The following is a 27,664-nucleotide window of genomic DNA, read 5'->3' as shown; positions in this document are numbered from 1 at the left end:
GTGAATGAAAAAGTGAATCAGTGACTGAGCACTGATTGGATGCTTGTGTTTCAAATGTATGCTAAATGTTTGCAAAATTCAGTTCCAATAAGATTTCACAGTAGTGATTACTCAAGAGGGGATGTCTCCCCTGAGTAATTTGGTAAATTGCACCTTTCTGCTAGATGCTTCAGTTCTAAGTACCGTCACATGCCTTGTGAATCATTTGGCAAATCTGCAAAAAAATGCCATATATTGGGGCATCTTGCTGGCTCAGTCAGAAGAGCATGCCATTCTTGATCTTGGAGTTGTGAGTTCAAGCCCCACATGGAGTGTAGAGATTACTTAAATAAAAAAAAAAAAAATTAAAAAAAAGACTGCTAGGGATGCCTGGGTTGCTCAGTCAAGTTAAGCATCTGACTCTTGATTTCAGCTCAAGTCATGATTTTGCAGTTTGTAACATCGAGCCCCGAGCTGGGCTCTGCACTGACAATACAGAACCCACTTGGGATTCTCTCTCTCTCTCTCTCTCTCTCTCTGCCCTTCCTCTGCTCATGCACTCCCTTTCTCTCTCAACATAAACATTTTTTAAAAAAGAATGCTATATATACTGCGTGTGTGTGTGTATACACAGACACACACACAAACATATGTTCCACACATCACTGCTGGATTCATGTTTGATTCAACAAGACTTAGATGTTGACTTATGTGTCAACCTCACAGGGGCTAAGTCCCAGTCCACACCCACCCCCACCCCAGTCCAACCACAAAGACTTGTACTTGATACGCAATAAAGTTTGTAGACAAGGCCTCTCGTTGTATTTTACCTTTGGGTAACATGGGATGTTTTTGTTCAAAACCATGAACAAATGCAGGTTCCCCAATTCAGAAACTTCACATTTCTGTTTGAGGATCCCATTTTTATTCAGGCTGGACTATTTGAGCACCAGTTTCCAAACTTTTGTCAGGTCTGGGAGCAGAGATTTCTAAGAACCAATAATTCATATGCACATCTCTTGAAGACTAAATGCATAATTCCCAGGCTATCTCTCCCAGGTTTTTGTGAACCAGTTTAAATGTTACAATAGTCTTTATTTTAAAATCCCAAATATTTTATCTTGGGAAATCAGCAATCCAGGTATAAAAAACCATCAGGAAATGGCCAAATTTACTTCAGCATTTACACTGTGGTCAGTTTCTGCTCCTGGCTAATGATTTAAATTCTCTCCTGGGAAGCTCCAAAAGGCCCAGGGGTCATGGAAGAAGTTGTTCCATCTTGGTATTTTCATTTGATGGGTGTGTGGCTGCCGCAATAAACATTACACCTTTGGATTCTCTTCTTGAACTGATCGCCTAAATCGCAGGTCTGGGTTGGACACAGAAAAGAGTCGTTAGCACAGATATATACCCTGCCTCACATCTCCAAGGTTAGACAAAATTCAAAATCACACAGCTTCTCATGCCTCCTGCCTACTCATGCTAAGTTTCTTCAATTCTCCCCTGGAACGTCCATCATTTGGATGCCATCAGTAAATGCGATCCCAAAACGATGAATGGGTTTGTTTGGTTCCTCCCCAGTATTCATTCCCCTCTGGCCTCAGCTCCAGGTTTTCTTTGGGAAGCCCCTCTTCCCCATTCTCAGTCCTCGTGGTCTGTTAGGTTGTACCACCTCTATTTACAGATCTCTGATCTGGCAAATGAAATCATCACATTTTCATGGCCACAGCAACTGGTTCATGGTGCACATGTCACCCAGTTGGATCCAATGAAACACAGTGAGAATTCTGGGTGTCTCATTCCTTCCCACTAGACTTGAACCTGAGAAGGTACAAGAGGCTGACAAAAGGGTCTTGCAATTGTTAGGAAGAACCTATTTGAGAAAGGAGCTAACATGGAAAAGAATGGAACAGAAAGAAACCAGGTTCTGGTAACATATTACATCCCAGCTTCTGGCCGCACCTCAAGCAAGAATTATTCTTGGATTTTTGCTGAAGCCAGCTTGGGTGGGTTCTTTTCATTGAACGAGTAACTGACACATGAGCAGTTCTGACCCTCTACCTTGAGATACATCATTTGGTTAAATGAGGTCTTCAGTGCCAACACCCTTACTCACCATGAGCAGCATTGTGTTCCCTGACATGCAAAGGGCTTGTTTGCTGAAAGAGAAAAGCAGTGGCCTCATCACTGGAAAAGAATACAGGCCCACCTCCTGTTGCCTCGTTGGTGGGATTTGTGAGCCCCCACCATTTTAAAATTAAGATATGGCAGATGAAGACCAAAGCTCAGCCACAGACACAGCAAAAAGGTTTGGTTTGGTCTTTTAGGGACAGTAATTCCATTAGTTTATCAGTTCATTTACAGACATTTACTGAGCATCGACAATATGCCAAGTAATATATTAGGACCTGGGGCTGTCAGGGTACAGATCAAGACTCTGCCTGCATAAGATTTGCAGTAGGGCCTGTAGATCCCATAACTACCTCGTGCTGACAATATCAATGTGTACAGATAGTGAATGGCCTGGCAGTCTCTTCCGACAAGGTTCTAACTTCTTAAATCAGTGGCATTTGAATTAAGATGGGTTTATGGTTGGGGTGCCTGGGTGGCTCAGTCAGTTGAGCATCTGGCTCCTGATTTCAGCTCAGGTCATAATCCTGGGGTCATGGGATCGAGCCCCACATCAGGTTCCATGCTGAGTGTGGAGCCTGCTTACGATTTTTCTCTCTCTCTTTCCCTCTGCCCCCTCCCATGCTCATGTGCTCTCTCTCTCTCCCTCAAATAAATATTTTTTTTAATTTCTTTTAATGCTTATTTATTTTTGAAGGAGAGAGAGACAGAGTGTGAGTGGGGGGAAAGCAGAAACAGAGGGAGACACAGAATCTGAAGCAGGCTCCAGGCTCTGAGCTGTCAGCACAGAGCCCGACGCGGGGCTTGAACTCATGAACCACGAGATCATGACCTGAGCCGAAGTCGGACGCTTAACCGACTGAGCCACCCAGGCGCCCCTCAAATAAATATTTTTAAAAAGATGGGTTTACTGTTTATTCATATTTTCCAGGACACCAAGGATGCCAGCAAGGGCTTTGGAATTAGAACAGGAATTAAACTGGTAAAATCTTTTTAAGAGCATGATATGGCAATTATCTATTAACATCATTATGTGCACGCCCTTTGGCAAAAATACTCACATAAAAATAATTGAAACAAAAATATTTCACTACACAGTTTTTAGTATTTAAAAAAAACTGAAAACAACCCAAATGTCCATATATGTACAGACCGAAACAATGTCTGAAATACAGTACTAAGTGATGAGGGACGCGATTATGATACTATGTGTATAGTAAAGCCCCAGTTTTCTAATAAACAAAAAATGTTAGTAGATGCATGTATATTTGTGGATGCCCAGGGGAAAAGATCTGGAAGAATGTACACTGAATCATTCACACGGTGGGGTGAGGGCATTTTCCTTCTCAGTGGGATATACTTCTGTATGATTGGATTATAGAAAAGATGTGTGCAAACTCCATGAGGGCCTTCACCATGACAGGTTGAAAGAATGAGTATTATTTGTTAAATAAAAAATAGAGAAATGTTTAAACATAAAAAGTGAAGTGCCCCATGTCATTCTAGTTTCCTGATGCACTTTTCCCAAGGAGGCAAGTCTGTGTCACAGGGATCCGAAGGCGACCTTCACTCTCACCTCTACATCCCTCCTTTCCATGGTGAACAAGCTGGTGTTTGCTCTCTTCTCCATATCCTGCAGCTTGGCCAACTTTTCTATCAGGAACATTTTATCTTTGCCCTCCTGCCAAGAAGGAAAGCAAAAACAAGAACAAAAACGTGGAGGTTGGTGTGAGCAAACGATGGAAAGAAGGTTGATTTTTTTTTTTTTTTTTTTAGGCGGTAGGGTTCCAGACACAGGATAGAGACTGCCACCATGTTTTCTCTTGATGAAAGAGTAGGAACATTTCCCAGCAAAGCCAAATTAACCCATACCTTCCTGAATTGGCACATTCTCCACTAAAGCAATTCCAGCAGGCTCAAGTAGCAGCCTTCTCTATCCCGCAGCTAGAAGTAACTTACACGCCCAGGACTGTCTGAAGGCCCAGGACAAATGGTGTATAGCAGCCCCTTCTCGGCATGCCCTCCGTCTCAGAACCCTGTCTGGGCACCCAGCACTGCCTGGGCTGGCCCTGTCTTCCCATTGAGAATGTCAAAGCTTATATAGCTCTGCATCGAGGGACATCAAACATATTTCACCTGGCAAAGTTATCAGTGTTAATGGAGTAGACCAGATAAACACCTCCCAAACTGGGAAGAGGAACAAAGGAAAGGGCTATGTCCTCCCCAGGAGCATGACTCACTTCCCTGTGAATCTGTTGCAGATGAGAGGGCGGTATAATCCACCAGTGTTGAAGTGGGCTAGCAAGCACCATTGATGGGCTGCCTGGTCTAGACCAATTCCATTTCTCACACCCTTGTTTCTCCTTCAACTTTCAGTCACTGATTTTAGCAATTAGCTAGTATTATTATTTAGCATCCAACAATTAATGCTGTGGTATTTGCTTCATAATAATTTTCTATTTCCCTCATTCTTTCTACTTTTATTCACTGGAATTCTGCAAAGAAGAGCTGTCCTTGGGAAATGGCATTTTAAACAACTCCACAAGGGGCACCTGGGTGGCTCACGTTGGTTAAGTGTCTAACTTCACCTCAGGTCATGATCTCACAGTTTGTGGGTTTGAGCTCTGTGTCAGGCTCTGTGCTGACAGCTCAGAGCCTGGAGCCCGCTTCAGATTCTGTGTCTGTCTCTCTCTCTCTCTCTCTCTCTCTCTCTCTCTCTCTCTCTCTCTCTCTCTCCCCCTTCCCTGCTTGTGCTCTCTCTCTCTCTCAAAAATAAAATAAACTTTTTTTTTTTAAAGCAAGTCTGCTAGCAGCCTTGGATATAGCCAACCTGTTTGTAAATTGCTGGTCTGTAACAGCTGTTTCCATACTTTCATGCCAATTAGAATTACCTGGAGAGCCTGCAAAAATGCAAACTCAGGATTTATCCAACTCATCTTGACTCAGGGAGATAAACCTGCATTTTAGTTAAAAGCACAAACTTTGGGGTTAGCTGGTTCAAATCCCACCATTTACTAGCCCCATGACTTTGGGCAGCTCACTTCGCTCTGTAAACCTTAGAATCCTTAATTTTAAAATAGGGATTAAAGATGTATATGTCCCAGTGCGAGTAATAAAAATTAAATCAGAATTTTTGTTCATTATTTAGCACATGTCAGGCATCATGTAAGTGCTCAACAAATGTTATCTGTTGCCACTGCTGGTTAGAGGAGATCAGGGTAATTGGAATTTGCATTTTTAATAAGCATCCAAGAGTTACTGATGTAGGTGATCCCACTTTGAGAAGGACTGTTATTAGCCTATTCCCAGCCCCTTAGGCTGGGTTCCTCTGGAGACAATGTCCCTGTCTTTGTGGCGCATCCTCTGGACAAGATTCCCAAGCATGCAGGCCTGCAGTGATGCTTCTGGTGCCTCCCTGAAATGATGCCATCTAAATTCCTCCCCAGTTTACCTGGTACTGCCCTTACAATAGAAGGCTTTAGAAACAAATCTCTCCCCTGGTAAGATCTCCGTAAGACTTGCCCAAAACAATTCAAAGTGCTACATCAGAAAAATACAGGTGATGCTTCTGGAGACGAGCAGGGGAGATCATAAGTAAACCATGCCCTTTCTTTACACCATCTAAAAGACCAACTCAAATGATCTGAAACCCAAAGGTTCAAGCAGCTAGAACCGTGAGGAATCTTGGGCACCTGGGTGGCTCAGTTGGTTAAGCGTTGGACTCTTTATTTTGGCTCAGGTCATGACCTCATAGTCATGAGATTGAGCCCCAAATCAGGCTCCATCTGCATTGGGCATGGAGCCTGCGTGGGATTCTCTCTCTCCCTCTCTCTGTCTGTCCCTCTCCTGCTCACTCACATATGCACTTGGTGCAGTCTCTTTCACTCCTTCAAAATAAATAAATAAACATTTAAAAAACAAAAGAACCCTGAGGAATCCTGCTTCTTCCCCAAGTTCTTAGATGTAAGTGTTCATGTCACAATTACATTGCTATTTAGAAGAGAGAACGAGTCCAGTATCAATGAGCATCCGTATTCGCAGACTGTGGTCTCTAAATACCATCTCACCAGGACTCCTTGAATAAATGTCTGACTGGTGTTCTGGGACAGGTAATAAACAAGAAGAGCCTGGAACATCTTGTCCTTTCAGAGAGCAATAAAACTATCGAAGACTTTCTGGGGTCATGTCAAAAGAACCCGGGAACTAATTCAAAAGGAATTTGATTAGCAATGAATCAATGAGGCCATTTAAGCATAAACAAATTATTACAATTGAAAGAAGCAAAGTATACTTAAATCTATGAATTCATAATGATAATTTAAAAATCCTCACTGGCCACATTTGGGGGTTGCTAGGAGTAGTTGGTTGAATAGAGTCTCCTTTGTAAAAATATTTGTCCAAGTTAAACCAACCCCAGTACCTGTGAATATGGCCTTGTTGGAAATAAGGTCTTTGCAGACATAATTAAAGATTGTCGGATGAGATCATTCTGAATGAGGATGAACCCTAAATTCAATGACAAGTCCTTAGAAGAGAAGGAGAAACAGGCACACAGAGAAAAAGAATTTGTGAAGATGGAGGTAGGAATGGGAGTTATGAAGCCCTAAGCCAAGGAACAGCCAGGTTAGCCAGTGGCCACCAGAATAAGCTAGGAGAGGCATGGAACAGATTCTCAGAGCTCCAGAAGGTACCAACTTCCTGACACCTTGATTTTGGACTTTGGCCTCCAGAACTATGAGGTAACAATTTTCTGTTATTTTAAGCCACCAAGTTCGGGGTTATTTGCCATGGCAGGCCTTAGGAAATGAATACCCTAGGGTATCAACTCAGCATTTCAAAAACTGGTCAATGAAGGGGGAAAAAATCATGCATTTCTCTTTCCTCTATAAACTATATTTCAAGGTAATCAAATAGTTGAGCAAAAATTATTTTTTTCATAGAAAAATTCTAGCTAATAAATGCAAAAGAAATGGTAGGATTAGAGTACTACTGTTCTGTCATTTCTAACGAAATCAGTGGGTCTTCTAGGCAATACTCCTCAAAGGCTGCAAAATCCATCAGGTGAAAGGAGAGTGGGGAGCTTTCTGATGGATGGGTCAGGCTAACAAAGCATGGACCCACTGATCACTTTTCACATCACACAAAAAGAGACATGTAGACATTTTATGTCTCAAGGGGATACCGTAAGACGTGCATAGCATCATCTATGAAGTGATCTGGCTAAAACACTGAAATGGATTTAGTCGGGTTTTTAAATCTCATTGCCAGGGTACAGGAAATAAAAAGAAGCATACCAAATACCACCACAAGGCTGCAAATCAGATATATCCAGAATGTGAGAACTACTACAAGACAAAGGACCTGTTTTCTTCAACGATAAATGGCAAAGAAGAAGGGAGGGGTGAACAATTATAGATTAAAGGAAACAACAGACATATGGACCAAATGCAACATGTGGCACTATCCCAGACCCTGATTCGAACAACTTGACTGTAAAAAGACACTTCATGGGACCAATGGGGCAATTTCACCTTTGATTGCATGTGAGACGATAATAAGGAATTATCAAGTTTTCTTTTAGGTATGATGAGGGTATTATGGTTATGTTTTTTTTAATCTCTCTCAGACACATAGAAATTTTTTTTTTTAATTTTTTTTTCAACGTTTATTTATTTTTTTTGGAACAGAGAGAGACAGAGCATGAACGGGGGAGGGGCAGAGAGAGAGGGAGACACAGAATCGGAAACAGGCTCCAGGCTCCGAGCCACCAGCCCAGAGCCCGACGCGGGGCTCGAACTCACGGACCGCGAGATCGTGACCTGGCTGAAGTCGGATGCTTAACCGACTGCGCCACCCAGGCGCCCCTAGAAATTTTTACAGATAAAATGATATAAAGTCTAGGGTTTGCTTTAAAACAATCCAGATATTTGCAGTGAAGGGTTAGTGTAGATAAAATAAGAATATACAAAAAAAAATTTAAGCTTATTTATTTATTTTTGAGAGAGAGAGAGTGTGTGCATGAGCAGGAGGGGGACAGAGAGAGGGAGAGACAGAGAGAATCCTAAGCAGGCTCTGTGCTGTCAGTGCAAAGCCCTACTTGGGGCTCAATCTCTCAAACTGTGAGATCATGAACTGAACTGAAATCAAAAGTCAGACTCTCAACCGACTGAGCCACCCAGGCTCCCCCAAGAGTATACAAATGTTGACGGTAGTTGGTGCTGGGTGGGGGGGCAGATGTAAGTTCGTTGTACTATTCTCTTTTGGAGTATAACTGCAAGTTTGCATTATAAAATGTTTACAGAAAAGTGGGAGGATGGGGCGCCCGGGTGGCTCAGTCGGTTGAGCGTCCAACTTCGGCTCAGGTCACGATCTCACGGTTTGTGAGTTCGAGCCCCGCGTCGGACTCTGTACTGATGGCTCAGAGCCTGGAGCCTGCTTCGGATTCTGTGTCTCCCTCTCTCTCTCTCTCTGCCCCTTCCCCGCTCACAGCTTTGTCTCTCTCTGTCTCTGAAAACTGAATAAACCTTAAAAATATATATATATATTAAAAAAAAGAAAAAAGATACCAGAGGAGCTAACTGAACTTACATTAATAATCTGTTCATGGAGCAATCTGATCATAATCTTCCTTCCCTCTGTGATCTGCCAGTAAAGATAGGTGATGATTCTGGAGAAGAAAAGAAAGAATGACAGACACCTGTGCCAATATTTTGCAGGCCCCAAATTCCAACTGGTCTCAAAAGAACTGAGATATTCTCTTGCAAGTGGATTTTGTCCCAACAGTTTTCCTGAAAAGTTGTGTCTGGATGAATTGCAGGTTCAATACATCCGAGCAACCTGGCTGCACGTGGAATCACATGAAAGATGGAAAAAAGACTCATTCCATGGCCTGTCCTCAGATTAATTAACTAGCATCTCTGGGCATAGGGCCAGACAATAGTATTTTTTTTTTTATGTTTATGTTTTTATTTTGAGAGAGAGAGAGAGAACACTTGGAGAAGGGGCAGAGAGAGAGAATCCCAAGCAGGTTCCACATGTCCGTGCCGAGCCCAATGCCGGCCCCATCCCACGACCCTGGGATCATGACCTGAGCTGAAATCAAGAGCCAGACGTTCAACCGACTGAGCCATCCACGCACCCTTATTTTCTTTCTATTTAATATGGAGCACTCCATTGGTAGTATAACCACATCCAGACCTGTCTTCAAAAATTAAATTCCAGGGGCGCCTGGGTGGCCCAGTTGGTTAAGCATCCGACTTCGGCTCAGGTCATGATCTCGCAGTTTGTGAGTTCGAGCCCTGTGTCGGGCTCTGTGCTGACAGCTCAGAGCCTGGAGGCTGCTTTGGATTCTGTGTCTCTCCATCTCTTGGCCCTTCCCCTGCTCATACTCTGTGTCTCTCTGTCTCTCAATAATAAATAAACCTTAACAAAAAAATTTTTTAATAAAAAAAACACAAAAATTAAATTCCAGGAACAGATGATGATTAAGAATCATTCAAGTATTGCCAAATATAAATGTAAAATAAAACTTGGCTGTAATATAACTATCTCACAGACTTCTAAATCAATCTCCCATGTATTTTAAGTTTACAAAATAAATTCCCACAAGAATACAGAATGAATATAGCATAAATTCTCATATGGAATATCCTTACCTCCAGAAACTATATCAGTTAAATTGGATAATAAAGGCTTGGAATCAAAAATTTCATAAAAGGAAAAAAAGATGTGCCCAGTGGGTAATATGAAACTCAAAGTATCTTCTTAAAATAGGATCATTTTGGGGTGCCTGGGTGGCTCAGTCAGTTAAGCATCTGACTTCAACTCAGGTCATGATCTCGCGGCTCCTGAGTTTGAGCCCCGCGTTGGGCCCTGTGCTGACAGCTCGGAGCCTGGAGCCTGCTTCAGATTCTGTCTCCCTCTCTGCCCCTCCCTGACTCATACTCTGTTTCTCTCCCAAAAATAAACATTAAAAAAAAAAAAAAAAGAAAAAAAGAAAAGTGAATGGTAATTTCAATTCCTGTTCCATTATATCCAGAACATCTACCTTTAACTCGAGCTTGCTGAGAACCACATCTCCACCCCATACTGAAACCTGTAGATCTGATGGCTTTAAATTCTTGATGTAGCAATTCACATAGCTCATCAAAATTAGAGTCACATGTATGACTCCGGCATCTTTTCAGGTGCAGAGGAGTAAAAGACAGAAAGCCAAAGAGTACCGTGGAGTCCGCTCCACCTCAGGCGTCTGGCACCCACCCCTGGCGGTGGGGCCAGAAATAATTGTTTTTTATTTGAAAACAAAAGAACGCTATCACACATATGAACAATGCCCAACCCATTTGAACACAATGCCAATCTTAGAAAGCATCACACATATAATTTTCCTAAGCATTCTCAAACCCAAATTTTCATTTTGTTTTCATGCTATTTCTTAAAAGGGGACACAGCAGGTATTGCTTTCTTCATAAAACAGGCAAGAAAAAAAAAAAAGCTCACGAAAAACAAAAAATGAAAACACCTGGGACAAGATGATAGTAAGCAACTCTTAAAAATTCAAGGGCATGGGGCGCCTGGGTGGCTCAGTCGGTTGAGCGTCCGACTTCGGCTCGGGTCATGATCTCGCGGTCCGTGAGTTTGAGCCCCGCGTCGGGCTCTGTGCTGACAGCTCAGAGCCTGGAGCCTGTTTCGGATTCTGTGTCTCCCTCTCTCTCTCTGACCCTCCCCCATTCATGCTCTGTCTCTCTCTGTCTCAAAAATAAAAACGTTAAAAAAAATTTAAAAAAAAAAAATTCAAGGGCAAAGTCAGGAGCATCCACAACACTGAGCTACACTGTAGCCGTTTGCTCTCCTGGGAAACATTCCCCAGACTATCCACGTGTCTTGTTAATGACACGTTTTCTCCACCAGTTTCCCAAAGCACTCCACTTACAACACAATGAGGGTGAGGATGAAAAAGAAGTGCACGCTTCCGATGAGGTTCTGGTAGATCCAAACAACCCACAGGTAGCCGGGCCTTTTACTCAGGGTATCGATCCAGCTGTAGATGGAGTGAATGAAGAAGGGCAGACCTCGAAATGGGCCACAATCAGCTGAAGGTTTCAATCTGGTAAAACGGGAGACAGGAAAACATCTGTAGCGTGAGTCTCTAGTATAGCTTGTTCTAAAACCAAACTGTCCTTTCTGGGTTCTGGACCTGGAAGCAGCAATGCCTGCCTGATGTACCCATACCCTCCCTCCCAAGGAAGCCCTCTCCCTCACGGCCTCAACAGGTATGTTTTGTCTGTGTGACCCCACTGAGGCTCAGCTCCTAGACAGGGTTATATCATCTGATCTAATGGTAGCCGATCCCAAGAGTGGCAGTGAACTTTGTGGTATCCTGGCTTGAATAAATGAACTGGGTGATCAGATTCTTTTTCTTGGGAACTTGAACTAAGACATATGAAGAAGGGACCCTGCAATCTATGGAAGGTGAGGTTGTGGCAATGAGGGCCACATGCAGTCAGTTGTTATGAATTAGCAGAATCTAGCAGGAAACTAAGAACTGGTTAGGAAGAGAGAGAAAAGAGAGAAGCAAAGACATCATAAAACAGAGTAGCCTGCCCTGAAGCCACTTGAGTTCCTGATGGTTCCAGTTCTATCTGTATCCTAAAAATCAACTCCTGGGGCACCTGCGTGGTTCAGTCGGTTAAGTGTCCAACTTTGGCTCCTGTCATGATCTTGCGGTTCGTGAGTTCAAACCCCACATCAGGCTCTGCACTGACAGTCTGCCTGGGATTCTCTCTCTCTCTCTCTCTCTGCCCTTCCCCCCACTTGCTCTCTCTCAAAATAAATAAACTTAAAAAAAATCAACTCTTGTTTGTTTGCTTCATTCATTCATTCTATAAAAGCTTATTTCACCTGTTCCAAGTGCTGTGCTAGATACTAAGCCCTTGGGGATTCCATAGCTACAAGACAGACATGGTCTCTGTCCTCTCAGGTTTACATTTTAGTAAGAAAAATGGACAACTAATGAGCTAATGATTAAACAAAGATTCAAGCGAAGGCATTTCTGACTGTGAACGGTGGAGTGAAGAAAAGAAAGTGCCCCTAGAGGGAGAAGAGGTGGGAAAGACAGTAGGCAAGCATGGTCATGAAGGTTAGATCTTGAGGATGACTTCTGAGCTGAGACCCAGAGTGGGGGACAGAAGGCCGCCAGGCAGAGGGAGTGGGGAGAACACACACAGGACTCCACCTTGTGTTGGGAGAGGCTCACAGGGTCCCAGGAATGGAGCAAGAGTCATGAGGATGAAGGAAGGGTGGAGCCAACGTGGGGTGAGGTTGGAGAGCAAGGAGGGAACCAGCTCAGACAGGGCATTTCGGTTCATTTAGTGGAAGTTTAGTCCCCATTCTGGGAAACTGCAGGCCTCTAGGAAGTGAGGAAGCCCTGCCATCACCTGGTGGGTGATGACCAAACTAAGACACATTCGCTCCTTTGGATGTTGTGTCTGCTGGTTACCAAGGGGACTTGGGTTCAATACTGTATTAAGCACGTCTTCTTACTGTGATGTTTTGACATCTGGGGCCTTACAGACCCTGGAGAGATAGCCCCTCCGGGGAGCTCCCCTACATGGTATGTCTTTTCCATGCAAAACAACCAACCCAGAGCCCACACCCCACCCTCCACCTCCTCCATCAGGCTCTCACACTCAGGGTCACTCTCCCCCTGCCCTGATCCCCACAGGACCAGGTAACCAGATAAATCCAGACAGCCCCCCAAAGCCACTGAAATTGTTCAAACGAGCCAATCCTAAACCTGCCTATCCTCCCTCACCCTTTCCTTCCCAGGGAAACCACAATAAAGGTTCTTTTTTTTTTTTAATTATTTTTTAGTGTTTATTTATTATTGAGAGACAGAGCATGAACATGGGAGGGGCAGAGAGAGGAGGAGTCACAGAATCCAAAGAAGGTTCCAGGCTCTGAGCTGTCAGCACAGAGCCCCACGCGGGGCTCAACTCACAAACTGAGAGATCATGACCTGAGCTGAAGTCAGACGCTTAACCAAAGGAGCCATCCAGGTGCCCCCACCACAATAAAGGTTCTTGCCCACACTTTCTCCTCACTCCCGCTGTGTCCTGACCAACCCTGGGATTCCCTCATGTGGCCCCCTGTGGTGTGGCATCCCCACCCCCACTACCACTTCTACTGAGATCTGAGCAAAATAAATCATCTTTCCAATGACATTCATCTCCTGATCTGCTGGCCTCACCAAACCTTAATAATAATAAAACCTACATTTTACTTATTTATTTTAAAGTAGGCTACACACCCAATGTGGGGCTTGAACTCATGACCCTGAGATCAAGAGTCTGATGTTCTACCGACTGAGCCACCCAGGTGTCCCAAAACCTACATTTTAAAACACTCACTCACCCCATCTCTAAGACCTCTCCACAAGCCATGGTTTCCTACCTCCAGATGGTGATGGCCAGGGTGCACAGGACCCCGGTGAAGGATGGGAAAAAGAGCAAGAAGATGAAGAAAGTCATCATCTGTGAGGCTCGCCACGCTTTGCTCGGAGGCTGGAAATTCATCATCAGGCTGATCTGAAGAGAGAGAAGCAGACACCTCCTATCTGTGGCCAGAGGGACAGGCCAGAGGGACCCCAGCCAGGCAATGGCTTCCCAATAACCCTTCCCAGCACCCCTCCCCACTGCCCCCCGACTCAGTTCCAACCACGGGGCCACATGGGACTGGGAGAAGCTAATTCGTTCCACCTTCAGGCTGACTCACGTTTTTGACATAAAACATGATGAAAAGAGTAATCATTTGGATAAAGGGCAGCAGAGGGCAGAAGAAGGTTCCAATCCTATGAGGGAAAAAGGGTGAGTGTCAAAAGTCAGGGGAAACATGAAGACAGAGAATGTGGTGGGGGGAGGGCAGGTACAGGGGATGTGGAGGGAAGGGAAAGAGGGTGTTACAGGCTGAACTGTGCTTCTCCAAAACGCGTATGTTGGAGTCCTAGTACCTCTAGTACCGCAGAATGTGACTATTTGGAGAAGGGGCCTTTAAAGAGGTAATTAAAGTAAAAGGAGGTCCCTAGGGTGGGCCCTAATGCAATATAACTGGTGTCCTTAAAAGAAGAGATTAGGACCCAGATACACACAGAGGGACCATGTGAAGACTGTGGAAGCAGGTGCCATCCCACAGGCCGAGGACAGAGGTCTCAGAAGGAACCAACTACGAACACCTTGATCTTGGACCTCTAGCCGCCAGAACTGTGAGAAAATAAATTTCTGTCGTTTCAGCCACCCAGTCTGTGGTATTTGTTATGGACGCTCTAGCAGACTAATACAGAGGGAGCGTGCTCTATGGCTGTAGACCAGGAGCGTTCCCAGCACACCCAGTATACCCGGCTGCTCCCTTCCCAGCTTTGGAAAAGAGAGTTTGCAGAAAGCACCACCCACACACCACCAAATGGTCTTCAGCAAGCCCTAACCTAGGTGTCCCGAATGCGGGACATGTCCTCCTGCTTCCTCCATGGCATTCAAGAAGGTCTGAGGTCCCGCAGGGAGAGGCATTAAACTGCACTGAGTTACAGATGGGAAGGGCATTCTCTCTCAATTCTCCCCAATGCTCCTGAGTGCCGAGAGAAGAAAATCTCACTTTGGTGGTCCTAACACTTGCCAACCTCCCTCTGTTCCCAAGAGAAAGGTGGGAGGGGGGAGGTAAAGCTTTAAACTGAGAGCCTTGGCAGACGGGAGCATCCAGCTAGAATTTAATGACTGTTGGTGATTGGCTTGGTTTTATTTTATTTTATTTTTCTTATTTTTTTAAAGTTTATTTATTTTGAGAGAGACAGAGACAGCTTGAGTGGGGAAGGGACAGAGAGAGAGAGAGAATCCCCAGCAGGCTCCATGATGCTGCCAGAGCAAAGCCCCATGCAGGACTGAACCCTTGGAACCATGAGATCATGACCTGAGCTGAAACCAAGAGTCAGAGACTCAACCAACTGAGCCACCCAGGCACCCCTTATTTTATTTTTCTAAAGCGACTGACATTTTTCTTTTTTTTTTTTAACAATTTTTTTTAATGTTTTTTATTTATTTTTGAGACAGAGAGAGAGCATGAACAGGGGAAGGGCAGAGAGAGAGGGAGACACAGAATCCGAAGTGGCTCCAGGCTCTGAGCTGTCAGCACAGAGCCTGATGCAGGGCTCGAACTCACGAACCGCAAGACCATGACCTGAGCCGAAGTCGGACGCATAACCGACTGAGCCACCCAGGCGCCCCGACATTTTTCTTTAAGTAATCTCTACACCCAAGATGGGCCTCAAACTCACGACCCCAAGATCAAGAGAGATCAAGAGTCAGATGCTCTACCAACTGAGCCACCCAGGTGCCCTGGGTTTTGTTTTATTTTTTAAGTTACTTGCAGTTTCTCTCAAATGACTCTGATTTTCCATTCTGGTGGTAAAATAAAGACTCCTTTAAAAATGTATTTAGGGGCACCTGGGTGGCTCGGTCAGTTAAGCATCTAACTCTTAATTTCAGCTCAGGTTATGATTGCACGGTTTATAGGTTCGAGCCCCACACCAGGCTCTGTGCCGACAGCATGGAGCCTGCTTGGGATTCTTCCTCTCTCTCCACTCCTCCCCTGTGTGCTCTCTACCTCTCTCCCTCAAAAATAAATAAATAACCATTAAAAAAAATAAAAATAAAAAATAAAACATTTTTAAAAAGGCAAACTATATAAAAGATAATACTAAGTAAAAACCAGTACCGGTGATATGTAGATAAGCCAAAAAGTAGGCAGGCTGGTGTGCAAAAGGCTGAAGTTTGGGACACACTTACCTCACCTCATCTCTACCATTGTCCCTAACATACATTGCCTTTCTGTCACCCTGTTATCTTCTTTTATTTTTTAAATTTTTTTAACGTTTTATTTATTTTTGAGACAGGGAGAGACAGAGCATGAACAGGGGAGGGTCAGAGAGAGGGAGACACAGAATCCGAAACAGTCTCCAAGCTCTGAGCTGTCAGCACAGAGCCGACGTGGGGCTCAAACTCACAGACCGAGAGATCATGACCTGAGCAGAAGTCGGCCGCCCAACCGACTGAGCCACCCAGGCGCCCCTGTTATCTTCTTTTAAAGCTCATCATCAAAGGCAACATTCTCCTAAAACCCACAGAAGTTAAATCTATAATTTCCATGGAGAAAAGAAAAGACACATGTGTTTTCAATTGTGCTTATTTGCAATTTATTAACACAAACCATAAAGACCCAGAAGTAATAATGGCCATCTCTGATTGCAACTTTTTCCCCCTTGCTGCTAACATTTCCCTTTGGAACCTTCATTAATGGTCAATAGTATGAGGGCTTGGTTTCTAGGGCTCAAAAACCTGCCAAAGTAAGCACTCAATAAATGGAGCCATATTGTTATTACCACATCAGCTGATTTATGCACATCATTTATTAAAAAACAAAAAACTTAAGAGTGCTCATAAGTACAGTATAATCCAGCAATTCTACTTCTGGGTATATATCCAAAAGAACTGAGGGGCGCCTGGGTGGCTCAGTCAGTTAAGCATCTGACTTTGGCTTAGGTCATGATCTTGTGGTTTATGAGTTCGAGCCCCACGTTGGGATCTGTGCTGACAGCTCACAGCCTGGAGCCTGCTTTGGATTCTGTGTCTCCCTCTCTCTCTGCCCCTTCCCCACTGGCACTCTGTCTCTGTCTCTAAAAAATAAGCATAAAAAAAAAGAATTGAAAGCAGGGTCTCAGAGAGATATTTGCACACCCATAATCATAGCTGCATTATTCACAATAACCAAGAGGTAGAAGCAACCCAAATGTCCACCCATGGGTGAATGGATAAACATGTGGTATATCCATACAGCAGAATATTATTCAGCCTTGCAAAGGAAGGAAGTGCTGACACATGCTACAATATGTATGAACCTGAAGAACATTATGCTAAATGAAATAAGCCAATCACAAAAAGATAAATTGTGTGTGATTCCACTTACATAAAGTATCTAGAGTAGTCAAACTCTGAAAGACAGAAAATGGAATGCTGGTTGCTAGCGGGGTAGGGGAAGGAGGAAATGGGGAGTTCTTGTTTAATGGGTATAGAGTTTCAGTTTTGCAAGATGAAAAGAGTTCTGGAGATCTGTGGCACAGCTATGTGAATGTATTCAACACTACTGAACCATACATTTAAAAATGGTTAAGATGATAAATATTATATTATGTATATTCTTACCACAATTTTTAAAAGGTGCTCATAAGGGTGACAAACAGCCACAATATCCCCACTTAGAAAATATTTCTGAGTCAGTCTGAAGATTCTCAAAACTTACCACACCAGAGTTTGTGCATAGATCAGTTCTAGGACGTTCCTGGCGATGTCAAACTCCTGTAAACCAAGGCTCGTTGGAAACTGCATTCCAATGAGTCTGTGAAAACATCGCTGAGTTTAGTGCCCCAACCATCAACCCTCTCCTTCAGAAGATTCCCCACAATCAACAAAGTAGAGCATCACCAGTTTGGAATAAAGTCATAAGTTCTTTTGCAAATTTTTGAAAAGTTCCAAGTGTAAGTGTATTTTTGAAGAAATAACTGAAGGAATTGAGGGAAAATGGAACTATCACAATGCATTCAAGCAGAGGTACTGCTGAAGTGGTTTACAAAATTCTAGGGCCGCCTGGGTGGCTCAGTTGGTTTAACGTTTGACTCTTGATTTCGGCTCACATCATGATCTCACAGTTTGTGAGTAAGAGCCTGGTGTCAGGGTCTGTGCTGACAGTGCAGAGCCTGCTTGGGATTCTCATTCTCATTCTCATTCTCATTCTCTCTCTCTCTCTCTCTCTCTCTCTCTCTGTCTCTCTCTCTCTCTCTCCCTGCCCCTTCCCTGCTTGCGTGAGGGCTCTCTCTCTCTCTTTCCCAAAATAAATAAAGATTTTTTAAAAAATTCTAGAGACCATTATTTAAGTTATCCCATATATTATTTAAATAGATAGTTAACTATAACTTAACAATAGATATTATATAAATGAGATCATTATTAAAGTTATCCTACCTATTATCACTCTTTGCTTGTTAAACCTGTTTTTCAGGACCAGGTAACTCAGCATTTCCTAACCCCCCTAAATGGAAAAGTTTCCCATGTTTGGTTACTGCTATCAGATTAATAGGGTTTCCCCATTTTCTAAATCCACAAGAGGAAACCAAGATCTCCATTTATCCTGAGGAAACTTGAGACAGAGAGGATGCTAATAATAAAAAGAAAAAAATGCCGTCAAAGATACAAAAACAAAACAAAAAACCTAACCTTTACATCTAGACCTTGGACAGAGCCTGTAATAAAAGTGAGTTTGGGCAGACTGAGTGTAGAAATAGGGCACGCAACCTACCCCCTGAGGAAAGAATCATTATTTTGTTATGCTATCTTATCACTGGGGCAGCTTACAGAAATATGTACATGTCTATACATGAGATGTTCATCATATGAGATGCTCATCATATTATTAACACATAAATGAACAGATCAATAGAAGAGGACTATACATGGGCCAATGATAACACTGTCTCAGTTCTGTACACCTGGTGGCTAAAATCACAATTAGCACATGAATCAAAGTCAATTAAATGGATCATGAGATAAATCTATAGGTGTCGTCATAGAAAGATGCCACAGCATAATGTTAAAAAGAATAAGGGCAAAGTCCACAATGATTTTCAGCATGACCCAATTTTTATCTTTGAAACTATATAATACAGTCACACACACAAAGCAATATGTGCACAGAAAAATCTGGAAGAATATACACTACAATTAAAATGATCTGTGGTGGAAAGTCCTCAAAGACTTTCACTTTCTATGTTTTGCATCCAGTAATGTCTTTATCTCAAGAGAGGTTTGTAAAGGGTTAGCTGAATGAACTTGGACAACAGGACTGTCAGGTCAAAGTGAAATTTTGGTTAATTTCAGAAGCAAGCAACGTCCCAAAGAACAACAGGCAGACTTGTCACAGTGCATACTTGAAATAAATAAGGGACGCCTATGTGCTAACTATAGTAAGCGTAAGGGATACCCATACTTCCGGCTCAGCCAAGACTCTGGCTCTGGTTCCAACATCAGGTACTAATGACTCAAGGCTGATAAATATTTACCTCCTCAGGAATTCCCCCAGTAAGGAATCAGCTAAAGAGAACACAAAATCCATCAGAAGGAGCCGGTAGATTTCCTGGCCAATGAGAGTTTCCCAACACTGTAAGGTAAACAAGAGTCAGGATGTGGGGAGGGGCTGTTGGTTCTGCCCAGTGCCCTTCTGGCACCCTACACTCATTAGGACATGGTTGCTGTCCTGTCCAATGTGACTGGGTCCTTGTACATCCAGAAAAGCAGACCACTCTGGGCAGGGACGCACCATTAATTTGTTGAGTTTGTTTTCAAGGGTGTTTATTCCCTTTCTGTGTTGTTTTCCCCCCATTAAAGCTTGCCCTCCACGTGCACCCCAAACTTTCCCTTCTCACTATCTCTCCTCTTAAAACTTTTCATCCCTGTCCTATGCCCTCTGGAGCCCATTTCTCAGCCAGGGCTAGCAGAAGGCATCAATGGCAACAATGCCTTTACTCTTTGTTTATTAACCTTATGGAAATCCGTTAATACTTATTTGACTAAGAAAGTGGCTTAGAGGTTTAGCAGGCTGGCACAAATTGGAAGGCTGACTTAGTTCATGAAACTGGTGATCAATTACCTCTGCAGGAAGTCAGTGCTATGAACTGATGGACCGGGAGCTTTTAGATTTGGTTGAACGAGGAGAGGGATGTTTTGAGTGCACAGCCCAAGGATGGATGGATGGACGGACGGATGGATGGATGGATGGATGGAAGGAAGGAAGAATATTATATCAACTCTAAGATCATGACTAGAAATTCTGAGAAACCAGAGAAATTCACTTCCTCCCTGTATTCAAAGGTTAAGAAAAAAACTCAAGGCAGAACAGCACAGAAATCTCACCTCTTCACCAGCCTGGGCCACAATGTTGAGCCAATAGTAACAAAGAATTCCAATGATTGATATTTTCAGAAAGATGTTTCTAAATAACAGAAGATAAAACAACTATTGTTACCTTCCATGACAGTCATTAGTACTGTTTGCTAATAATACCTTTTGGTCACATGGTAGGACTGAAATTCCCGCTCCCGTGTGGTTTGACTGGGGCCAATATGGCTAGTTCTGGCAAGTAATTTGTGAGCAGAAGTGATGTGTGTCACTTTGCATCATTCTAGGCTGGAGCACTGAAATGCTAGCGAGGCTCTCCGGAACTCACTGTCTTCCATCTGGAATGGCCATCAGCAATATTTGAGACGGTTGCTGCTGTCAGCCTGGATCCCTGAACGAATGACATGACCAAAACCACCTGCCATCCACAATGGACACATAATATGAGCAAGAACTAAATCTTTGTGTTCGAAGCCACTGAGATTAGGGAGATAGGGGATGTTTGTTACTGCAGCATAACCTAACTTATTTCAACTGATATACCCTCTTTCAGTGCATTCCAAACTATCTGATTTCGCTTCTCATTGTAATAATAATAAATGTACATACTTTTAATTGGGTGCTGAGCATGGGCAGTACACTGTGCTAAGAACCTCACTGAATCACCTTAATCTTCACAGCTTAATGTTTACAATTTTGCTGCCATTCTTACTTTCTACAACTCTGTCATCAGGTAGATAGAATTTTTATGTCTATCTTACTGATGAGGACACTGAAGTTCAGAGATGACACAACGTGTCCAAGGGCACACAGCTTGTGAGGGCCATGACAAAGACTGAAACTGAGGGCCATCTCTTAAACCTAGTCACTTTGCCAAAGTCAATAGCTGCTGGTTGTAATAGGGCTTCAGCCCTGGTGTGCCAAGAACTGTGTGCCACTAGACCAGGGGTTCTCAAAGTGTGTCCTCTGAACCAGCAGCATCAGCCTCGTCCGCAAACCTGCTAGAAAGGCAAATTTTCAGGCCCCACCCTAGACCTACTGAATCAGAAACCCTGGAGACAGGACCAAGAAATGCCTTCAGGTAATTCTGATGTATGCTGAAGGTTGAGAACCTTTGTGTTAGACTCTGAAGTTCCATGAAGGAAGGGCACTAGATCTTTCTCAGTGCCAGATCCCCAATCTCTTGCCTAGTGCCTAGCCTGTGATACACCCTCACTGTCTACTGGATTAACGCATCAGGAGACCTTTATTGCAGTGTAGCTTCAAGTTAAACTTGAAAACACACTCTTCTACGCTGAGAAAAATCTCATCTCAGATCAAAAAAACCGTGTATTTCTGAGAGTTCCCATTTTCTCTTCATGCAAAGATTTTGAATATTTTGTTGAAGCTGTACAAAGGGCTGATGTATATTAACTAAACTCTTAAATGATCAGAAAAACACAAAGAGCAAACTTATTGGTTCAAAATGGCCCACGGAGCATACATGTCTAACCACCTCTTCATCCAAACTCTCCAGATGAGGTTGGAGAGCTGGCCAGGAGCCAGATCTCCCAGGCCATAGAAGGCAAAGGCTCTGGAACTGATCAGTAAAGAAACTCAGTCTACATTGTACTGACCTGTTGTCATAAACACCATAAACAGGAACTGGTCAGGGAACTGGCCAGGAAGGAGCAAGGACAAAATTTGGGTTGTTTTATGCTTTGTTTACCGAAACCTTGGGGTCACCTCTAGCACAAAAAGGCACCCCCTCCCAGCCAACTAATTGCCAGAAGCACCCCCCTACCTCCATTTGGGTGTCTGAATTACAAAAATGCACCTCTTGGGGCTCCTGGGTGGCTCAGTCGGTTAAGCGTCCAACTTCGACTCAGGTCATGATCTCGTGGTTCACGAGTTCAAGCCCCGTGTTGGGCTCTGTGCTGACAGCTCAGAGCCTGGAGGCTACTTCAGATTCAGTGTCTCCCTCTCCCTCTGCCCCTCCCTACTTGTGCTCTCTCTCTCTCTCTCTACCTCAAAAATAAGTAAACATTAAAAAAATTTTTTTAATGCACCTCTTTCTCCCAGCTGAGGCAGTGGCTACCAAGGCTCACAGCGTTTGACTAATGCAAACGCTAGATGAATTTCAGTCCCTACACAACTCATCAACCAGGCACCCTTCTGCAGTATACAACATGAACATCTGTACATCTCATAACTGAGAAAAACTATGAAAATCCTCAGGCCGGTAGCAATTTGGAAAGGTAAGCTATTACTCTGAGCAAAAGACTGATGTACTTAATTGTATACCTGAGAGCGTTTTGGATTTTATGGCTATTAACCCACCCCATACAAACACACTTTATTCTTGAAATCCTTTCTGGAAAACAGAACTCTGGTACTCGAGCATAACCCTCTGTAGCTCCCACCTCACTTCCCTCCCTGGAAATACAGGCTGGTGGTGGGCGTGGCAGACACACCTACCGGATGAGGAGGATGTAGACTTCGCGCCTCGGCGTCTCATACCTCTCCACCAGCCTGAATAGGGAGTAGAGGCGTGGCGTTGCCAGGTTGATGCAGGACACGAGGAAAGGCAGTAACAGCACTGCTCCAGGGTTCTGGTGGTTCTTCAGGAACTGCAGGGGATGCAGGGAGAGAATCGAGATGCCAAGCGTGCACGGAACTCCTCTCTGCCTCACGCAGAAGACCCCACACAATGGGGAAACCCCAGTGGTAGCTCCACCGGGGTTAGCTCTTACGCTACCGGTTATTGAGCACTTACCCTGCGCCCAGCATTACCCACGTGATCACGTGATGACGTGATCACGTTTAATTCTCACTACAGCCCAGCAGGTGGGTATTAATAGACTGACTGGCAAATGGAGGCTCAGAGAGGTAAAAATGCTTGCGTGGGGTCACTGAGGCAGATTTGAACTGGGTCCATCTGACTCAGGGGCCTGAACTCAAAACAGCCATTCTGTGACTTTACTGTCCTTAGCAAGAGGTCTGCAGCAATGAGAACGTGTTTCCTGGCTGTTGGAACAAAAGCTTGAATCCACGGAAGCTATAGCACAAGGGTACTGAGCACTGCAGACTTTCTCCACCTGTCTCCTGTGTGGCCCTGTTCATTTTCACCAGGCTTTTCTTGGGTGCTGAATCAGGGGAAAGGGAGCCTCTGTTAGCCCATGGCACACCTTCGTATGAGGTCCAAAGAGGCACCCCCTTCCTTCATGTGAATGGTGGGGTGAAGGCTGCCCTCAGCCAGGAATCCTTGGAGTCAGGGATTCCAGTGGATTTATCTTCTGGTCTCACACTACCTCCTTCCCACCCCTAGGCCTGACCCTGCCTCCCTTTATCTCTGGGTGGTTTCGAAAGCCCCACTTGCACTTTTGGAAGTATTTTTGTAGCCAGGGTAACCTGGGTTCAAATGTTGTCCCCTCTCCCATGCTTATGAGCTATAAGGTCTGAAGCCAGATGCATAGCTTCCCTGGGCCTCTTTTCCTGTCTGTGTGATGGGGAGATTACCATGTGACCCACAGAGTCATTGCAAGAATTAAATGAGGGGCACCTGGGTAGCTCAGTCGATTAAGCTTCTGACTTGATTTTGGCTCAGGTCATCATCTCATGGTTCATGAGAATGAGATCAAGCTCAGAGTCGGGCTCTGCACTGACAGCGTGAAGCCTGCCTGGGATTCTCTCTCTCCCTCTCTTTCTTCCCCTCCCCTATTCATGCGCACATAAGTGCATGTTCTTTCTCTCTCTTTCTCTGTTTCTCTCTCAGTTGATGCCCTAATTAAAAACAATAAAAGAATTGAGGCGCCTGGGTGACTCAGTTGAGCAGCAGACTTCAGCTCAGGTCATGATCTCCTGTTTGCGAGTTCGAGCCCCACGTCAGGCTTGCTGCTGTCAGCCTGTCAGCACAGAGCCCGCTTCAGATCCTCTGTCCCCCTCTCTCTGCCCCTCCCCCGCTTGCGCTCTCTCAAAAATAAATGAACATTAAAGTAAATAAATAAAAATAAAAGAATTGAATGAAACCAAATAAGGCCAGGTCTGGCCCCTCAACAACATAGGTGAGACATCATTCACAGAAGATTGTAGCTGCCCATGAATGTGACCCCTAGAGTTGTACAAAGGGTTGCTCCTGCCTGGCATAGAGCAGATGTTCAAACAATAGGCTCCACTTCTGCCTCCTCACCTCCTTAGCTGCCCTCCTGCACTTCAGGTGGGCGTGGAGAAAACCTTCCAGGTGAAGAAGAAACTCAGAAGGCTTCTTTATGCCTACAGCTGCCTGGTCACAGTTTCTACCCTGGGTAGGCATTGCCAGGCCCTTAAGCACTGAGACTTAATTTCCCCTATTTGAGGGCACATCTCAACATGGTTAATGGCAAACTCTTAGTGTTATATAATCCCACACCCATTTTCTTGCTGGCTTCTCCTTCACTTGTTCATCCATTTGGTTGTGCACCTACTATGTGTCATCCATTTATTGGGCCTGGAGCCCTGCTACTATCTTTTGAAGATACATAAAGATACCTGCATAAACAGGTATTTTCAATACCACACATGACAAGAGCACAGGGAAAGCTTGCAGAGTCAGAAGCACCCAACACAGTCTAGTGAGGGTGGTGGGGGTGAGAGAAAACTTGCTGAGGAAACGGCACCATGCTGAGGTCTGGAGGAGGAGGAGGAGGAGGAGGAGGAGGAGGAGGAGGAGGAGGAGCAGGAATTTGCCCAATGAGGGAATTAGGGCAGGTTGGATAGAGAATGAACTGCATGTTTTCCTACTGAGAGAAAAGGAAAAACATGGTGTGCTCAGGGAACTGTGGACACACCATTTAGTGTTGCTAGTGTAGGATATGGGTAGTTGTGGGGTGTTGAAGCTAGAGATGTGGGCAGGGATCAGATCATACAAGATCTGTCGATCATGCCATGGAGGATAAATTTATATTGAGGGTAAAAATAGGAAGTCATTAAAGAAAGTGAAATAATCCAACCAAGCTGTACCACAATTCTAGAGGTCGGCAAACTGGCTACACTTAGTTCCATTTCCAGGGGAAAAGCTGAAACCTACAGAAAAACAGTACTTTGCCCAGACCATCCAGCTAATTAGTCTCAGAGTTTATATCATTTGCAAAAAAAAAAAAAAAAAGGTAATATTCCTTTATTAGTCACAATACTGGGCATGGAGTAGACTCTTCACATAACTTTTTTCTAGTCCTGACCACACACCTACAAAGCCAGGTACGATCATTCCTGGTTTGCAAGGGAGGAATCCAGAGCTCAGAAAGGTTAAATGGCTCACCAGAGTCCATCAGATCACAACACTTAGAGTGTCTGCTCAGTGCCAGGGGCAGTGGGAGGTGTTAGGAATATAATAATAAAGGAAGGAACCAAAACTTAATCCCACGTCTGCTGCCCAAAGTTCCCATCTCTCCACGGACCCAGAGCTTCTTACTCTGAAGCGTGCATACACATCACCAGGGGGCATTGTCAGGATACAGATTCTGAGGCTGTGAGCCCAGGCAGGGACACAAGATTCTGCATTTTTTCACAAGCTTCCGGCTGATGCCAGTGCTGCCCGCCACAGAGTCTGAGTTCAGTAGCAGCTCCGTACCGCCTCCCTCCAGTATCTCATCCCTTCACCTGGTTTTGTGCTCGGGCCCCCAGTGTCCCTGCCCTTCTGGTTACCTCTGAGTTGTTCTCAGCCAGGTAATAAACAGCTACGCAGCAGGCAATGGCCACTCCGGTAGAGACGACCCAGGCTGCCAGGTGGGCCGACACGTGGACCAGCTGCTGATTGAGCGTTAACTTGACGTTCTCCTGACGGATTTCGGACAGGTTTTCCTATACACACAAGGAAGTCAGGTCGGCCTACAGTACCCTATCACCTGTTAGCAGAGACTCAGCAGGTGAATCTAGGCCACTCTGAGACACAACCCACCCCAGATCCACAGGAGAGAGACAGGGGGAAGTTCATGATGGAGGTGGACTATGAGAGACTCATGGGGAAATCTCAAATGGACCAAGAACCTCTATCACTGTGCCAAACACCTTTTCCATCTTAGAGAAACAGGCCCAACAGAGTGGGACTGTGCTCTTGAGGAAAGCACTTTGAGGTGTCAAGAAACTCTTTTTTGAAGAATAAGGCTGGGTATCTACACCAACGAATTTAACATCTTCAAACCTCTTGTCAAAGCCTCTTTGCTTACAAATTATTTTCCCTCTTTTTTTTTTTTTTTTCCTATTACGTATCCTTCCACCCACATCCCCTCTATCAACATCCAGTTTGTCCTCTGTATTTAAGAGTCTGGGGTTGGGTATATTTGTTTCTGATTTTCTCTCTCTCTTTTCTTTCTTTTTAGTAAGTTTTTTTCTATAGACCAGGGTTTCTCACCCTCGGCATTATTAACATTTTCAGCCAGTAATTCTGTATGGTGACAACTCTCCTGTGCACAGCAGGATGTTTAGCAACATCCGGTAGCACCCTCCCCCTAACTGTGACAATCGAAAAAGTCTCTAGATATGGGGTGCCTGGGTGGCTCCATCAGTTAGGCGTCTGACTTCAGCTCAGGTCATGATCTTGTAGTGTGTGGGTTCAAGCCTCACATCAAGCTCTGTGCTGACAGCTCAGAGCCTGGAGCCTGCTGCAGATTCCGTGTCTCCCTCTCTCTCTGCCTCTCCCCCGCTCATGGTCTGTGCGTCTCTCTCTCAAAAATAAATAAACATTAAAAAAAAATAAAAAGTCTCCAGATATTACTATATGTCCCCTGAGGGGCAAAAACTGTTATGAGTTGAAAAGCACTGTAGGGGCGCCTGGGTGGCTCAGCTGGTTAAGCATCCAACTTCGGCTCAGGTCATGATCACATGGTTCATGGGTTCAAGTCCCGCATCAGGCTCTCTGCTGTCTGTACACAGCCCATTTCAGATCCTCTGTCTCTCTCTCTCTCTCTCTCTCTGTCCTTCCCCAGCTCGCATGTGTGCTCTCTCTTTCATAAATTACATTTTTTAATTAAAAAAAAAAAAGAAAAGTTACAGACATAGTAAAGGAACTTAGCTGTGGGAAGGTGTTGTATAAAGCAAGCCTGCCTTACCCTTATCTCCATGCTAAGATTCTTCTGTTTCAACTTGACAGCTCTTTCATGAGTGACGGTGAAGTCCCAGCAGAAAATAAGTTTAGTGATCCCTCTGGAGTAGATGTGAGGGTTAATGAAGTTATTTCGGAAATACCTGGCCATGCTAGGGAAGGCAGAAACCAAAATACTCAAGTGTTATTGAAACAGGCATTGGGGAGTGCAGGAATTAAACAAAGGGGAGTCCTACCATTAACAGGGACAGGCAACATGGAACAGTCAACCTCAGGTTCTACTGGAACAGTGCGATCACAAACATAATGGTTAAGAGCACTGGCTTCAAGATCTCATAGGTCTGTCTTATAATCCTGGATTGCCAGCTGGGAGATCTTTGTTATTTTAACTGCAATGAGCCTCAGTTTCCACATCTATATAACGGGGATAATAATAGTACCCACCCACAGAGCTTATATGAGAGTTGTATTAGTTTCCTCTAGCTGCTGTACCAAACTGTCCCAAACT

The 27,664-nt window shown here is 44.3% G+C and overlaps 1 protein-coding gene across 1 annotated transcript in view; it reads right to left on the bottom strand.

Moving 5' to 3' along the window:
• Nucleotides 1–599: 599 nt before the first annotated feature.
• The window catches only part of TMC5 (transmembrane channel like 5), a 47,801-nt gene continuing 20,736 nt past the window's right edge, over nt 600–27,664 (bottom strand). The window contains exons 8-20 of the mRNA XM_032591651.1: nt 27,164–27,308; nt 25,761–25,916; nt 22,557–22,708; nt 20,115–20,193; nt 19,265–19,362; nt 17,452–17,547; nt 13,882–13,957; nt 13,561–13,694; nt 11,042–11,215; nt 8,698–8,776; nt 3,686–3,790; nt 2,096–2,138; nt 600–1,348 (exon numbers count right to left, since the gene is read on the bottom strand). Of these exons, the coding sequence (XP_032447542.1) occupies nt 1,302–1,348; nt 2,096–2,138; nt 3,686–3,790; nt 8,698–8,776; nt 11,042–11,215; nt 13,561–13,694; nt 13,882–13,957; nt 17,452–17,547; nt 19,265–19,362; nt 20,115–20,193; nt 22,557–22,708; nt 25,761–25,916; nt 27,164–27,308 (1,384 nt within the window). The 3' untranslated portion in view covers nt 600–1,301. The remainder of the gene's footprint in view (nt 1,349–2,095; nt 2,139–3,685; nt 3,791–8,697; nt 8,777–11,041; nt 11,216–13,560; nt 13,695–13,881; nt 13,958–17,451; nt 17,548–19,264; nt 19,363–20,114; nt 20,194–22,556; nt 22,709–25,760; nt 25,917–27,163; nt 27,309–27,664) is intronic.

The sequence above is a fragment of the Lynx canadensis genome, chromosome E3 (assembly GCF_007474595.2).
Source record: "Lynx canadensis isolate LIC74 chromosome E3, mLynCan4.pri.v2, whole genome shotgun sequence".
In the NCBI taxonomy this organism is placed as follows: Eukaryota; Metazoa; Chordata; class Mammalia; order Carnivora; family Felidae; genus Lynx; species Lynx canadensis.
The sequence above is the reverse complement of the archived record's forward strand: the minus strand, read 5'-3'. Positions and strand labels throughout refer to the sequence as shown.